This window comes from Hoplias malabaricus, chromosome Y (genome assembly GCF_029633855.1).
Source record: "Hoplias malabaricus isolate fHopMal1 chromosome Y, fHopMal1.hap1, whole genome shotgun sequence".
Classification (NCBI taxonomy): domain Eukaryota; kingdom Metazoa; phylum Chordata; class Actinopteri; order Characiformes; family Erythrinidae; genus Hoplias; species Hoplias malabaricus.
The window spans coordinates 17,304,598-17,320,947 of record NC_089820.1 but is presented as its reverse complement, the minus strand read 5'-3'; the positions used below and the strand labels follow the sequence as shown (position 1 = coordinate 17,320,947).

Here is a 16,350-nt window from a genome sequence, read left to right as displayed (position 1 = left end):
AAACAAGAGAATTTGAATTCTTTCTAATTATTAATACTAACAGTATTACAACTAAGGGGCTCTGAACTGCAAAGCAGCCATTTGTGGTCCACTCAACATCATATACTCAAATGTCCTTGATTATTTAATTGACCATTACTGCAAACACAATTGATTCAGTAAATTATATTAAAAAAAATGTTTCCCTATGACTATTGATCAGATGCATGATTAGACCATAATAGAGTAATCAGAGTAATAGAGTAAGCAGTTTCTTTCATATGCTTGAAAATAATCTAAAAAAAAAACAAAAAACAAAAGTGAAATTACTATTTTCCAGACCATTTTCTTGGAACCAAACCTGGTCTTAACATAAGAACAGAATGTACATGTTATCATGTTAACAGAATGCATGTTAATCCTATATACAAAATCATGCATAAAACATTCATTCATTCATTCATTATCTGTAAGCGCTTATCCAGTTCAGGGTCGCAGTGGGTCCAGAGCCTACCTGGAATCATTGGGCGCAAGGCGGGAATACACCCTGGAGGGGGCCAATCCTTCACAGGGCAACACAGACACACATTCGCTCACACACTCACACCTACGGAAACTTTTGACTTGCCAATCCACCTACCAACGTGTGTTTTTAGACTGTGGGAAGAAACTGGAGCACCCAGAGGAAACCCACGCGGACACAGGGAGAACACACCAACTCCTCACAGACAGTCACCTGGAGCGGGAATCGAACCCACAAGCTTTTTGTGTGACTGCAACACTACCTGCTGCGCCACCGTGCTGCCCTACCGTGCTGCCCTATGCATAGAACATCCAAAACAAAACTCAGAAGGCAACCTCCCTTGGTTGACCATTTTTTAAAATGACTAAATACTACATTAATAATTTTGTTGAGCTCACATCAGAGTTCATACAAATCTAGATTCTGTCCCTGATTCTCTCCAGATTTCAGACTTCCTCTTTCTTATGTAAATTTTGAGAAATATAATTTGCAAAACGGATCAATTAGTTCTGGAATCGCAAAATATTTGCAAGTATTTTCAAAGTTATCCCATTACCACATTGAACATACAAATATTAATACTTTGATTATTGCCTCAAGCAGACCTCTAACAATAAAAAAATAATAATACATTAAAAAAAATTTGCTTCAGTTTAGACATTTGCTAAGACATAATGATTAATAATAAAAAACACACACACTACAACCACTGATTTTTTCCTATACATCCACAACTCAAAAACAACCTGCTGAGGCAATTTTAAAGCCAGTTATAAAATCCCTGTGCTGTAGTAATCCATATCTACAGCATCTCTTTCATTCAACCTGTCATTAAGGATCCAATCATCCTGCCACTTTAGAATGAACAGTCTCAGCAGAGAGGCTAGTCAGCTTCAGCATCATTACCGCTGGTAACATCCCTCAGGTATGGTGGGTTAAGAACAAGACATTTTTCTGTATTATTCTCCATTCTAAGGACAGTTTGACAACAAACTGACAACAGCTGTCCATTCTAGAAGCCTTTTTGGCCAGCAGTGCTTACCAGGAATCTCACAGCACTGCGCTATATTGTGGAAATATCTACTCCCAAAATGACGAACAAAGCTAAATTGTTGATTGGGGGTGGGGGTGGGACAGGAGGCAGACAGATTATTTGTTTGAATGGCTTCATCCTTTTAAAGCTTTTTGAATTTTTTTTCCCTCCACTTCATTTCCTGTTGCTATGGCAACCAGAAAGCAACGAGGAAAGAAGTGCTCAGTAACCTTGCTGATAATTCAATAAAAGTCCATCAGTGTTTATATACCATAGGCCCTGAACGTGTGGTGACTTCCGGACAAAGGTAGCACCAAAATTGATCAGCTGAGAACATTATACAAATCTCTGTAATCTTATTGGTTCCAATAAGATTCAGATTCATAATTTACCAAGCCAGATATACAAAGCATTTGTAGACTAGTTTTGAGTGCAATCATGCTGCATTTAAACCACAAAAAATTGTGTCTGTGGCACCATGAACCTTGAAAAAGGCATTTATTTTCCTCACACATATGCACAAGGAAGTGCAGCTGTGTTAGCTTTTTGTGCTTTTTGACAGGGTAACTGGATGGATGCATGGTTCTACTAAGAAATATAATATGTATTGAACATTATGTGAAAGTTCTTTAAACTATACAATCACACATTTTATTTACAAAACTTGTTCTTTAATGATCCATCCACTGAGAGGTCCATTAGAGAGAAAGAATCAAATGTGGCTGCATGTTATCTAGGTCATACATTTTTGTGCACCTCTAATATATTCCAATTTGCAGGGACTTGTATAAGATGTATAAATAAAAGGCAAGAAGGTACCATCACCTAGCAGTTGGAACAATTGAAAGTTATATGTTTATGTACACTAGTTTATGTACACTACAATCATTCTCTAGAAACTGCATGATTTTTAATTTTAGGTTCATGTTATCTAGCTCAGGGTTCTTTATAGATGCAAAACCTTTGTAAGAGGTTGAATCGAACTGGTAAGATCATGATTAACTACACAAACTAATAGGAGTAATCGCAATTATTTTTTTTTGGAAAGCGCCAGAATATATGTGATTATTCTGACTGAAAGTTAAAAGATTTTAGTTCACTTGAGGTCTATTGGTCTTCACTCACACTGGAGTTTCACAGTATAAATGCAATTAGCACTGAAAATTTTCTCCTTTGCCTGGTCGAGGTCAGAGTGCACCACGGGCCGCTGCACCCTTCTGCTTAATTGGCTGCTGTTTGAACATGATTTTCACCTGTTAATTAGAACAAACTGATAATTCTCTGGGGAGAGAAGGCAATTAGCCTCTGATGTGTACACTACAAGGAACAATAAACTGGGCAGCAAGTTGGAGAATGCAGAAACACATTGAGGGGAAAAAAAAGGACCAAAATATATACTTTACCTTTCCACCAACAAAAGGTATGTTTTGTTAACTTTCCACCTCACACCAGTGTCATGCCTTTGCCTTTCAACTATTAAGGTTATTGCTGTAGTAACAGCCTCTGCTCCACTTGAAAAGGCATTCAAGGATTTGATAATGTTTTTTATAACATTACAGAGAACATGTGCTATTGACTTTGATTCACATCATAATACACCATGCACCTTCCCTCCAAAGCCCAGTGCCAGGGGGCTTTATACCCCTCTAGCAGACACTTGGCATTAAGTTTTTCTAACACCTTTCATCCCTTTCAGTAGAACTGAATGGGGGCACCTTAAAATAGCTGAATGTATGAATAATAGAGGGTCAGAAAACCTTTTTTTTTTTTTAAGAGTAAAATATATATGGTATTTATCTCCAACAACATTGCGGCTTGGCAAAAACATGCTAAGCCAAGCAAATGTCACACCTAATACTAATTAGTGGATCACTATGAGTGTGTTTTTGTAACTTTAATTATGGCAGCACATTGTCAGCAGAAAGTCGACACGCTGCCAAACCATAAAATTTTACAACAGTGGCAGATATCTATGTTGTCAGAAAAAAAGCTAATTATTTGGGAAAATAAATGAAAGTTTTGAGAAGCCAAAGGTGAATTCATAACCAAGAAAATATTTCCATGTTTACCCATCCTTTTAGTATTCATACAGTATTTACTGTATTACAATATTTCAATTTATATTATGTGATTAATAATAGTCTATAAACCACATCATACAATCTTCAGGGCTCCCATTTAATGATTAGATTTCTTAGATATGTATTCTATTATTTTTTTTATTTTTATTTTTTTGGTTCTCAACCAGCTGGAGTTATTCTGAGCGATTATGATGTAGGAGTGTTTTTACAGCACCAAAATGCACTTTACAATATTGTATACACATGACAAGGTGCAAAACCACGAGAGGACAATACTCAGAAACATTGGCAAAGGGACATCATGCTCAAAATGAAGCATTCAATGATTACAGTAGATTATTGGTCTCGCCACAAAAAAAAAAAGCCACAATGCACCTATAAAACACAACAGATTTAATGAACTTGATTCAATGAAACAAATAAATCAGTTAAATGAAGCCTCAAAAAAAAAAGGAGTTTTCAGAGGAAATATGGTGGTGAATATTCTGTTTAAAGTGCGCAGGCTATAAATATTGGTAGATGGGGTTGGAATTTGCTGGTGGACATAGGCAAAAAGCTGCAGGTCCCAGAGTGCATTGTGTTAACTACACTGAAACCAAACATGAGGCTCTACTCTGAAAGTAAATGGATAGTTTACTTCATAGAGTTCCATTTGAGGATGCAGTAGATGAAGCATTTGAAAGGAAGAAGCTGAAGTACGCAGACTTGGCGGCTGAGGTGAGGGAACGTGGGTGGCAGCCACAAGTAAGATTGGTGGAGATAGGTGTTAGAGGATTTGTAGCCAAATCGACCACATCCATGCTTGTACAGTTCGGCATCAGGGGCTGGAAACTAAGGGCAGCTGTGAAGGAGTTATCAGAAACACCTGAAAGGTCGAGTCAGTTGTTGTGGATAAGGAGAGCACAGATTACTTGGGGAAATGAACTGCAGAGGTGTTATTGGGATTGTTGGTGATGAAGCATGTAAAGTTCAAATGGAACTGGTGGCACTGAGCATGCATTAACGGTGCCAGTGGGGCTATGTATAGCCTTAGTCACCAGGGAGGCCAGTGTCGATTTATGGCTGTTGATGGTAAACGGTACGGTAAGACTGTAAAGCTAGCTTGGAGTGGGGTGGGTCTGGGATGCCAGACTTCACTGTTGAGTCTTCTGGAGGTGTTGTGGCCTTAATTCAGCGAAACAACAACTAGAGGAGGTGCCTGCCTGATGACCCCCGTGAAGAGCTAGTGATACAGTGGGTGGTTTGGGTACTCATGGGCTGGGCTCATTGAGTAACCATAGTTGTTAAGGATAGCTGGTTGCTGATTGGATCATAAACAGCCACAGCAACCTTAGAGTTGAAGTGTAGGATTCAACAGGAATTTTGGTGGCTGCAGGTAGAAAGAGAGTGTGGTGGGCCCTATGTGAAGTTCTAATGGATTGGCATAGGATATTTTATGTTTTATCTTGTGTATGATTATAATTACTGTTTAACTCGCTTCCACTTGAAAACTCCTGTTTACAGCCAGTCAAAAAAAAGGTCAACTGAGACTTTAGAAACTACATTAATTTATATATATACATTTTCTACTCTTCTATAGACTGTTAATGTATCAGACACCACCAAGGGAGCCATTGTTTTCTGAGAAAAATATGCAGAGATTCTCTATGTGGGGAGCATTTTTTTATACTGAATTGAGGTATCTTTTCAAAGAAACAAAGCTATGTACTACAGTTATTCCATTAGGTTAAATGGGATGTTTGCCAAGGTTCTCTGAAGTTTGTCTTGCCAAGCACTGGTTACCACAAAAGCACACTTTATTGGGTGATGCATGAACAGGTCAATTTACTTCTATCCTCTCTCTCAAATTTGCTACAAAAAAAATCAGTCATCCCTATCTAGACTTTCCTTGCACACTCTCTCTTTCTCTCTCACTCCCTCACCCTCTTCATCTTGCTAACTCTCCCCCTCTCTCTCACTCATACAGGCTAATTACAGTGAGCTGAGGCAGATGCAGCGGTGGCCATGGTTCCCTGTCCTCCGTTTCAAGTCTCCTTCAGCAGCAGTACTATACTGAAGTCTGCTGGGCCTCTAAGGTGTTGTCATGGCACTGACGCTCCTACTGTCAGCTGTCCGGTCCTGATCCGCCCACTTAAGGAGCAGGAAATAAGAGAACAATGCCCCAGCGTGCGTCTGATCATTCAATGCAAGTAGACGACAAGCAGACTGTCGGAGGGGGAGCGTTTCAATGCACTTGTTTGAGAATGCCTCATCACGGCCCCTCTGTTTGAGTACTTTATTACCCAATATGGGTGCCATTAGCAGAGAGACGTGCTTCTCCATTAGAGGAGAGCAGGTGGGTGGAAATGATCGATGTTCTTTGAAACAGATCTTGCCCTGTTTGCGTTTAATGGGGAAGTCTAAACTGAAGACTGTATGTAGGGGAGGGAGAGAGAGAGAGAAAGAGAGAGAGAGAGAGAGAGAGATATCGAGATCTGAGAATCTTTTATTAGAATATAAAGTTATGTAACAAACAGATTGGAGCCACGAACTGCAACACACCATAGACCGATGGGCACAGTATTTATGAACACATCCTGAACTCCTGAGAAACAAACCCAGAAAAGGGGAGGAAAAAAAAAAGACTTCGAAGCATAACATTGTGTCAACATATGCAACAATTTGGATACACCTGGTCAAGGTAAAAAAAAAAAAAAATAAAAAATAAAAAATAAAAAAAAGGTTTTTAAAGTAAAAATGAGTATAGAGAAAAACTTAAATATTGCATTTGTCTATTCATTTGTTGAGCAAACCAACAGGGAATTAAACACAGAATATATGGGATAACTTTTGCTTATGTGGCAGGTTTAATCTTTCAGCCCCATATATCAATTTAACATCATAAAAATTAAACTTTAAACCTAATTTTACCAGAGACATGGTAAATTTTACTACTGCGCATTAAATTGGCAAGTTTTCATGTGAGATGAAGACAAGTACAGAGTGAAGATGGCTTCCCCTTCAGATGAGCCAACACCATAATTAACATTAAAGTTAAACCGTGCATTTAAAGATGAGGCCGCAACATGGTTTTTCAACAGTCTTTTGTCAAGCATCACTCAGAACAAGAAGAATAACTTCCTACTAAAGTTTGCCTAGCTAGAGATTTACCTGTGCTAAACCAATACTTTCTTGAACTATCAAAGCAAAATAGTATAAATAATCATCAACAAATAATCATAATAAATAAATAAATCTGTTGCATGTTCAGTTCTGTTAACACTCCTGTTTCAACAAACAGTGGGCCTGACCTCTACTCATGCAGAGTAAACACATATACACTGTTTACAGAAACTCAGATATTGGCATCCAGTGTGGTTAACTGTATTCAGTTACTTATGAAGCTCATTATAATTCTAACAGTATTTTGAACATGATTTTTTTTTGTCTGTTGTAATCTATTCAACCTCAAAAATGATCTTTCATGTAGTGTATAATAGAAATGTTTTGAAATACTGTGATAAACATTTGCCATTTTGCCCCAAACACTTTAGAAATGTCAAAGAAAAAAGGCTATACCTGGTAAATATGCCATCCACTATTCCGATGGATGCCTCTCTGGCTGGTACAAAAGACCCCAGTTGAGCCATGATGGTAATCAGAGCTACCTGACGGATATAGGAGCTTTTTCCTCCCATGTTGGGTCCAGTGATGATCATGGTTCGTTTGCCATTGCCCTGGGGGAAAAAAAAGTCAGGAATGTTGATGATTTATTAATTGAGCAGGTATAAAGTATCTAATGGCTGGCACTGACTTATTCAACAATATATTACACTGATTATACTTTAAAGACTATACACATTAAATCAAAGGGATATGTACTATCTCATTGCAGTAAAGAAATTTTGTACAGTTATCTGTGTACAGCCAATATGTGTTCACATAATAAAGACATATTTATGATATACAAGCACTGAGAAAACTGAGTTATATTGCTTTGGTACAACAGAGATGCCACTGTAATTTGAGAAATGCCCTTTATTTCATCATATAATCAACAAACTATTTAACATTTCCTTTCTTTAAAACTGAAATGTAGTAATGTAAATGTATTGTATTTTTTATTCATATACATTCTTTTGTCTGTATGTATGAGTGAAACAACTGAACAGAATGACTGGATCCCAACCACATCTGCACCACAGCTCTGATTTCTGCTCATACTTGCAATCTCTGAGAATACACTTAAGATTCAACAATAACCAGATGTCGCTTCTGTATGTGCTATTCACAAAGCATTTGGGACATTGTGTTCAATCCCAGAGACACTAATAAAATAATTCATGTTTTTTTCTGCCTGTCCATCACCAAATCCTCCACTGTCATTAATCCAAAGCCACAATAGGAATAAGCCAGCCTTATGCAAGTGAAGTCAGGCCTAAGGATCACAGTCGAGACTTATCAGACAGTGAAATAATATTACCCAAGAGGTAATTAGTAAATATTCTACATCTATATTGTGTAACACACTGTATGAAACTGCAAAAGGGTACATAATTTACTAGGGCATATGTCTGATTATTTACACATTTGTTGAGCCAAAATACATATAAGCATTTGAAGAAAACCTTGGGTTTGTGAAAGGCACCAAGTTGAACTACTTCTAATAATTATTATTAATATAATAACAATATTAATAATAACTATAATTAATTATTATTAATATTATTATTATTATTATTAATTAGTTCATTGTCTGTAAACAGGTCCCTGGAGCTGTGTGACAGTGACACTACCTGCTGCTCCATTGTGCCGCCCTATTATTACTATGATTATTATTAAATGTTATATTTAACCAAACTTTTTCTTTAATAAATGCTGCCAATATCTTGGCTTGTTAATCTGGTTCTCATTTACAGGCGACAGAGGTTGGTAACTGTGATATGTTGGGATTAACAAAACATTCTTTGTATATAATGTGACTTATCAAACCAAGATTCAAGATTTCTTTGCCATTGTGCATAGTACAACAAAATTGAGCAGGAATCCTCAATCGCAACAAACCTCAAACCAATCACAAGGCTTAATGAAAGTAAACAGCACAAAAAGTAAGGTAAAGTAAATTTGTGTTTGGTAGATTATTTCTTTGTTGTAAAAATGCTTCTTGGCAATAAATCTTATACTGTTGAAAAGTCTGTTAATTTCCCCTTTAAATGGCATCACATTTGTAAGGAACGTGCATTTGTGGGATGAGCAGTAGAGCTGAGTATGTGAGATGCGCCCATGAAAAATTTGCCAAATCCTCTCTGCCCATGCCAAACAGCTTATTCTGCCATTGACTTGTTTGGTGGACTGGATGATTGAGGTTTGGAGAAACAAGATGTATTGGCAATGTAACAATTTGTTCATTTAAGAAACAGGAGCCTCAGTAGCGTGTGGAAGAACCATACACAGCCACAACAGAATGGCACCTCCTCCTCACGCTGGTCACCAGCCTGGTCACACACTGCTGTGGGATGGCATCCAATTCTTCAACCAGCATTTGTCGCAAGTCAGCTAACGTGGTTGTGTTGGTCACTGTGGCAGGCCCAAGCTGATCCCACAAGTCTTAAAATGGGGTTGAGGTCAGGACGCTGGCAGGCCATTTCATCTTTTCCACTCCCAAATTCTGGAGGTAGTTTCTGATAAACACTGCTTTGTGGGAGTGAACGTTGACATCTTGGAGGATAGAGTTTGGTCCCAGACTGTGGAGATATGGGATTGCCACTGGTTGCAGAATTTCATCTCAGTATCTTTCTGCACTGAGATTGCCTCCAAAAAGTCTAATTATTGCAGTGAGGGAGATGCCGCCCCACACCATCCCACAAAATAAGCTGTTTGGCATTGGCAGAGAGGATTTGGCTAATTTTTCATGGGTGCAACCCACATGCGCGGCTCTACTGCTCATCCCACAAATGCTTGTTCACAAATGCTTGATACTACAAAGAAATAATCTACTAAACACAAATGTCCTTAGTTTTTGTGCTATGTTTATTTGAGGGGAAATTTACAAAGAATAAATGTTAATGAATTCAGACTTAACTTGCAAGAATTAAACATGAAAATAGAAAACATAACAAAACTGAAATTAATGAATATTCAAATCCTGTTTGTGGAAAGTTGCAAAATTTAGTAATACTCTAAGAAAAACAAAGTTCTCTAGATTAATTCAACTACAAACTGTACTAGAAATAGATGTCCAAATCTGACTGTATTTTGTAAGTATAAACAAACTTAGAATTTGATGCCTGCAACTCATTCAGGAACAATACTACCAGATACTAGATACCAGATACAGATGAATCTGCATGACCTTCAAGCCCTGAGATATCATTAGATGAGAAATACAGCCACGTGGGCTCAGGAGTACAAAGGAAAGCTTGTGTTACTTAATACAGCTGCATCTACAAGAAACACAACTTGAAATTCTTATGCAAAGGAAAATCTGTACATCAGTTTTGTGCTGAAATAGTAAACTATTCTCTGGGCCCATGCACATCTCAGATGGTCTGAAACATAGCAGAACCTGTGCTGTAGTCAGAAGAGTCATGCCTAATTCCAAGATAAATAGTCATCAATCCTCTGTGCCTGAGATGAAAAAGACCATCAGTAATATGTGCCAATACCTAAAAGCCAATATCTTTCATGGTATGGGCATACATCAGTGCCAACTGCATACGTGTGAATGCACATTTGATGTGGAAATACTGGGATTTTAGAGAGAGAGATTATTGTTTTTATTGCATTTTACAAAATGTCCCAAAATTCCTGGAAATGGGATTTGTATCTAACTTACTCTTTCATATTTTCTGCATTTAAGAAAATACACTGAATGAAGCATCTGCACAATATGTGCAAGAAGATGGAGGAGGACTTTTCAGTTAGAAAGTTTTTCTAAAATAAATAAATAAATACATTTTGAAATGGTGCATTTTCAAACTGTTTGACCTATTTGAGATTAAAACTCTTGCATTTTTAAATGATCCGAGCTTCTATCTAATAGCATTGCTTCTAGGATAATGAGGCTGTGTACAAATGGCTTAGCATGACATTATTACAGATGGCAGATGAATTTCATCTAGATTTGAAGGGAAACAATCCAATGGTGCTGATATATGTAAAGAGAGAGAGAGAGAAGTAATGAGTGAACAAACAGATGAGAAAGAGAATGAAAGTGATATAGTGCGCAAAAAAAAGAGCGAGAGATAGGCACACTGGTACAATTCAGTAAAATTGGCCAATGGTTCAGTTGCATTTCCTCACTGGTAAAAAAGGATTAACCTTCTGTAAAAAGACAGGGCATACACTGACATCAGTGCACCACCCACAGCCTTCTATTTGCTGAATCTAAAAGCCTTAGATAAAACCATGCTTCATAAACCTCCCCCACATCTACAGGCAGCAGGATTTCAAAGAGGCTTTGGCCAATGCAGACATTAATAATGTCACCTGTAATGAAAACAGATTAAACAAATCATAAGAACTGATCAGCATGTCATATAAATGGTGAGAGACTGCAGATTGTAGATTGGATTGTGTAATTTATCATGTATAAACTGTCGCTCAACATACTCTAAACAATACTAAGTGTGGACACCTGCTCATCCAATACCTCTCCTGAAATGAAGGGTGTCAGTAAGTCACATTTCTCCACTTTCTACAACAGTAGCTTCTACTCTTCTAAACTTTGCCAACAGAACATTACTATGGTAAGGTACAGCAAAAATGATTTTGGATGATAAGTAGGATTTGGATTACAAACACATATCAAATCTTAAATGAATACACCACTATCAATCACACTTCTATGCTGCCAAATTTTTGGGGGATTTATACACTAGCTGACGCTTAACACTGGGCATAAACACTTAAATGCAGCTGCTACCGAACCTCCCATTTAATGTCATGCTTTCTTATACAGATTATAGTGTGAGCACAACATTTAAGTCCACAGTAGGTGCACCATAAGGAAGCTAAATTTACTGATGAGTTTTTGTCTACAAACCTTTGAACATGGCACAGCAGTATGCAGGAGCCCTGAAGCCAATCACAGTGTATTTTATCTCTTCATCAATCAAATAATGATTGCATTCATCAAATCCAACAAATTTTAAATTATGTATATCTAAATATTGTTTTACAACATAATGTGCATTCTCAGAAATCACACACAACACGCTATGTGTTCAGAAACAGTGAATTTTTATATGTATTTGAACATTTCTTAAAATGGCCACTCAAGTTCTTAGGAGATCACTGTGTTTAAGATTTTAACTACACTGACCTCAAACCAATGCTATCACCACACTGGCAAATGTGCCATCAGCCCAAAACTAAGACACTATTGTGTTATTCTCATACCAGAGAATATCTGAGGTGGGCCTGACAACTTAAGAACAACTTGAAAAAGAGTTAGAATGTATGCAAAGCAGCAGATGGACTAAAAAAAAAAACCAGAGAGACAAGATGTTTATTTGACAGTGACAATATAACCACAGTCTACACTCATCTTATTTAACATAGCGCATGGCAAAATAATCTAATAAGAAGAATTCCGTGAGGCTGTATTGGAGTAAACACACAATATTATGTCTTTTGCAAAGTTTTTTTTCTGTTTTGCTTCCTGTTCTACTCATTATGGTAGCTTCATGTGTTTTCATGCACACTGTACATTACAGTAAATAAAAGAGCTAGAAGGAGAGGAAGAGGGCACATTTAAAAGCTGTTAAATATAAATCAGTGTAATTTGCAACTTTATTCCATGCCAACGTACGGTGGTGGAAGAATGATGACTGAAGGAGGCAAGACAACACAAAGGGCCAGATGCTTCTACTTGAGCTAGGCTTTGGTGCTTACCATGCCAGAAAATATGGAAAGAATATACAGACATGGGAAGTTTGTGTCACTGTTTGAAACTTGAAGATTTCAGATTAGAGATACTGACTGATTATAAAGTTCTTTAATGGGTCCTCACCTGGAGCTCAGTGTCATTGGGCACATACTGGTCCTGTTCTCCCATCAGCATGTCAATAACCGGGTGTCTGCCTTCCCTGATCACTATGTGACGTTCTTCCTCCAGAATCTCCGGCCTGCACATAGCACATTACAGAAAAACTGAGATTATGGAACAGACAACAGGAATACAAAAAACACGATAAAAATGCAAATAAACCTATACATATAGTTTATATTTTTATTCATTAGCATATTAACTAAATGCAGTGAGTGATGTGATGTTATTATAATAACAATAATAAATATTTGCATAGTTGATCAGAGGAGTGTTATTACCTATTCACTCTGTTGCTAGGCAACAGCAATACTGTAACTTTCAATCAGCTAACTATATTTGATATGTGCAGGTAGGAAGTACAGTCACGCTCTCTTCCAGAAAGTGATATCTTTTAAACTTGTAAGTGGTGTTGGCCATACATTTAAAAAAAAAACTATATATATATATATATATATATATATATATATATATAATAATAAACAAAAGCTTTTTAATCTGTGAATTAATACAGTTCAACATATTCAGAGAAACGTCACTGAAGGCTTGTGTTCTTTTTGTTGTCACTAGGTAGCACAAAAATTTTTGACCTACTAATTTTAATATTATATTAATCACATCCTGAGGAAAAAAAAAAGTTTCTAGTTTTAATTCTTCCTGTAGGTTTCTTTCCATCCTGAAATATTACTGACAACTGAATAAGTACCTGACACTTTAACATTTTTGGAATACAACTTTGTGTCTCGCTGCATGTGGATCTCTGTAAAACGATTATGTCTCCATCCACATAACTTCCCTTCTTACGAAACAGACTGGAACAAAGAAATGCAAGTACAATGATATAGGAGAGGAGATCAATGGCAAAATATATATAGGTTTGGAAGTGTGGTGTAGGGAACGTCTTTGTGCTCAGTGGAACAGGAGGGAGGGGGTGGAGGAGAATGAGCGGAGGGGGTGTAGTTGGCGTAAACCTCGGCCTTCAAAGTCAAATCCACTCCCCCACACAGCCTGTGAGCAGCAGAGGGAGTGCGCACCGGGGGCGGGCTGGAGCCCGCTGCTGGCCAGGGAGAGCCGGAGTGAGGGTCCTCTGGGGTCCCCCCACTCTCGATCCTCAAGCCCAGCTTATGTAAGGAAATTCAAACACCTCCTGCAGAACACGAGAGAAAAGCCAGGCTATCTGAGGTGCGAAAAATGCGCTTTTTACGGCAACACAAAGCGCGAGGACACCGTCCCAAGTTTGCCTGCATCTTTTCAAAGAACACTACACAGGACATCATTCCAATAAGCTGCATTGGTTACCAGAGGAAAAAAAAACATATAAGCTGGTGGATTGTGTAACAAATCTAGTCTGAAATAGACTGTAACATCATGTATCATACAGCAAATTAAAAGGACACATATACTCCATTCTACTTTACAGTTGCAGGCTGTGGTCAGTCCTTTGCTCTGCATACTTTGTTGGTCCCCTTTCACCCTGTTCTTCAGTGGTCAGAACCTCCCTGAGCAGGTATGATTTGGGTGGTGGATCATTCTCAGTGTTGCATTTATGTTACATATTTATTTATATGTTGTGTAACAAAATTATTACTTTTTTTTTACCTGACAATATTCTAATCTCACTTTATTCTTTAGAAACAAAGAGGCATATTTATTTTTGCTGTATTATTATCATGAAGGGAAAAAATTGGTATATTTTTATCTCTGAAACAAAAGCTAAAAGTTGAAAACAAAGCTAAAAGTTATCTATGCTTCTTTTCATAGCCTCAGTTTTACAGACTAAACTCCAGACTAACACACACACAGCCCTAATGTGAGAATATGAAACCATGTGAAACACTAGAGCTTAATATAAAAGATGACAAAGTTCATTACGACACCTGCTGTAATTGTTCTCTTTAGCGACTTGAGCCAAAGAGAAGAGACAGTCCAGGGTTGCTAGGTGACCCACTGCTTTCCTCAAGATATAGTAATGCTCTCCAAATAACCTAGGAGAACAAGGAGAGTGAGGTGAAATGGCACTGGTCAGACAATCTCCACAGAGGCATAGGATGTGACATTTTACAGTTAATCCTACATCCTGCAGGCAAACAAGAGCAAAGCATTTAAAAGACCTTCAGCATGAATCTGAAAGTTCATAAATAATATAATCGAAATTGAGTAGAGCAGATGAGAATGTGCAAGCCAGGAAGAACGCTTTAAAAGCAGTGGTTCTCAACTTTGGAGCTGGAGTACGTGTTCTGCACATTCTGGGATTTCCCTTTACTCCCCACACTCCTGATCCAACTTATCAACTCATTCTCAAACCTCTTCCAAACTGAGGCTGTTCAAGCAGGATAACAGAAAAGATGAGCATTGGAAAACCTGTTATTTAAAAAAAGCCACTGGCAGTTAATGAAGTACATACTGGAGAAAGTTGGTCCACTCTCGGCTGCAGTCAATGACCAGCTGTTCCCGCAGCTGCAGCAGACGCTTGTTTTTCTCCACAATGAAAGGGGAGTGATAGCGGCCCACCACCTTAGTGCTGGATTGACAAAGGAGGATATCATCAACACTGAAATCCAAGCAAGAATGAACTGGAGAAGTCCCCCCCCCATTGTTCATCTTCATAGCAAAAAGGCCATTATATGTACGAGATGTTTTTTTTACTAAACCTATTTTAAATCATTCATCTCCTGGAGGTTACTTTGAAAAATTTTATAATAATAATATTTATTTTATAACAAAATGAAGAGGAATTAAGAACGTGAGAGAATGACAAATTTGTTTCTATCCATAAAAAATGAAAAGAAAAAAAAATCTAACCTACGATTTTAGGATATCAAAATGAGCTGTTTTTCACAGTTTTTGTTTCTGGTGTACTCTTAAAAAAAGTTTTTCACTTCTGGTATTATTTATTTTGGTTCAGTGTATAATTTCTAAGCCCCTTTTCTTTTGCATTATTTATTATAGCAGAAAGTGTATGAACAGAAACATGAAAAACTGAACATATAAAATCTAATGGTATCAGACTGGGGTGAATGTATCAGTGGATAAGACTCACCTGTTGATTTTGACCCAGTCTGGAGGGACAACTGAAGACATACTGTTCTTTACCTCAATAAGAAACTGAGAGAGAGAAAGAAAGAAAAAATAAACTTGCACACAAACCTTTTAAAATCTTAAAGGGTTTAAAGAATGGGATTCTATCTTTCACTGACTCAATCGCTACTATGACAGATGAATGAATGTAGATAGATTAAGGATTAGCGGCTCACAGCATACAGGCATCTATTACCGCTGAGCTTAAATACACTGTAAACACTAACACAGAGACCTGCAATCAGAGAAGTGTAAACCAAGTCAGCTTTACTGTGATAAAGGAAACATGCTGGAGAATGTATAGCATATACATCGCAAACAGCTGTGTGTGTGTTGTGAAAGTATAATATTATTCCCTCTTTTTTTTAATGAACACCTGGGCTATTAATGTGTAAGCCTCACATTAATAGCTTTTTTCCCCCGATTAAAAACACACATCTCCATTTTTGTGGAGTTTTAGTTTACTACATCATTTGAACACAGCAACTGTCCGTTACACCATGTGATAATTTCATGATGAATAGACCAGTAGAAATTATAGTGGTCCAAATAATAGCTCCAAAATAACTCAGAATAAAATCTTTTTAAATTCACTTGCATTGAAATTTAAATAATAAGTTTTTTCCCT

General features: G+C 37.4%; 1 protein-coding gene across 2 annotated transcripts in view; it reads right to left on the bottom strand.

Annotated features, from left to right (window-relative positions):
• The window catches only part of msh3 (mutS homolog 3 (E. coli)), a 62,019-nt gene that overhangs the window by 11,372 nt on the left and 34,297 nt on the right, over positions 1–16,350 (bottom strand). For both annotated transcript variants that reach the window (XM_066655155.1, XM_066655156.1), the window contains exons 16-20: positions 15,685–15,749; positions 15,049–15,165; positions 14,522–14,629; positions 12,609–12,723; positions 7,175–7,332 (exon numbers count right to left, since the gene is read on the bottom strand). In XM_066655155.1, coding sequence (XP_066511252.1) covers positions 7,175–7,332; positions 12,609–12,723; positions 14,522–14,629; positions 15,049–15,165; positions 15,685–15,749 — 563 coding nt within the window. The remainder of the gene's footprint in view (positions 1–7,174; positions 7,333–12,608; positions 12,724–14,521; positions 14,630–15,048; positions 15,166–15,684; positions 15,750–16,350) is intronic.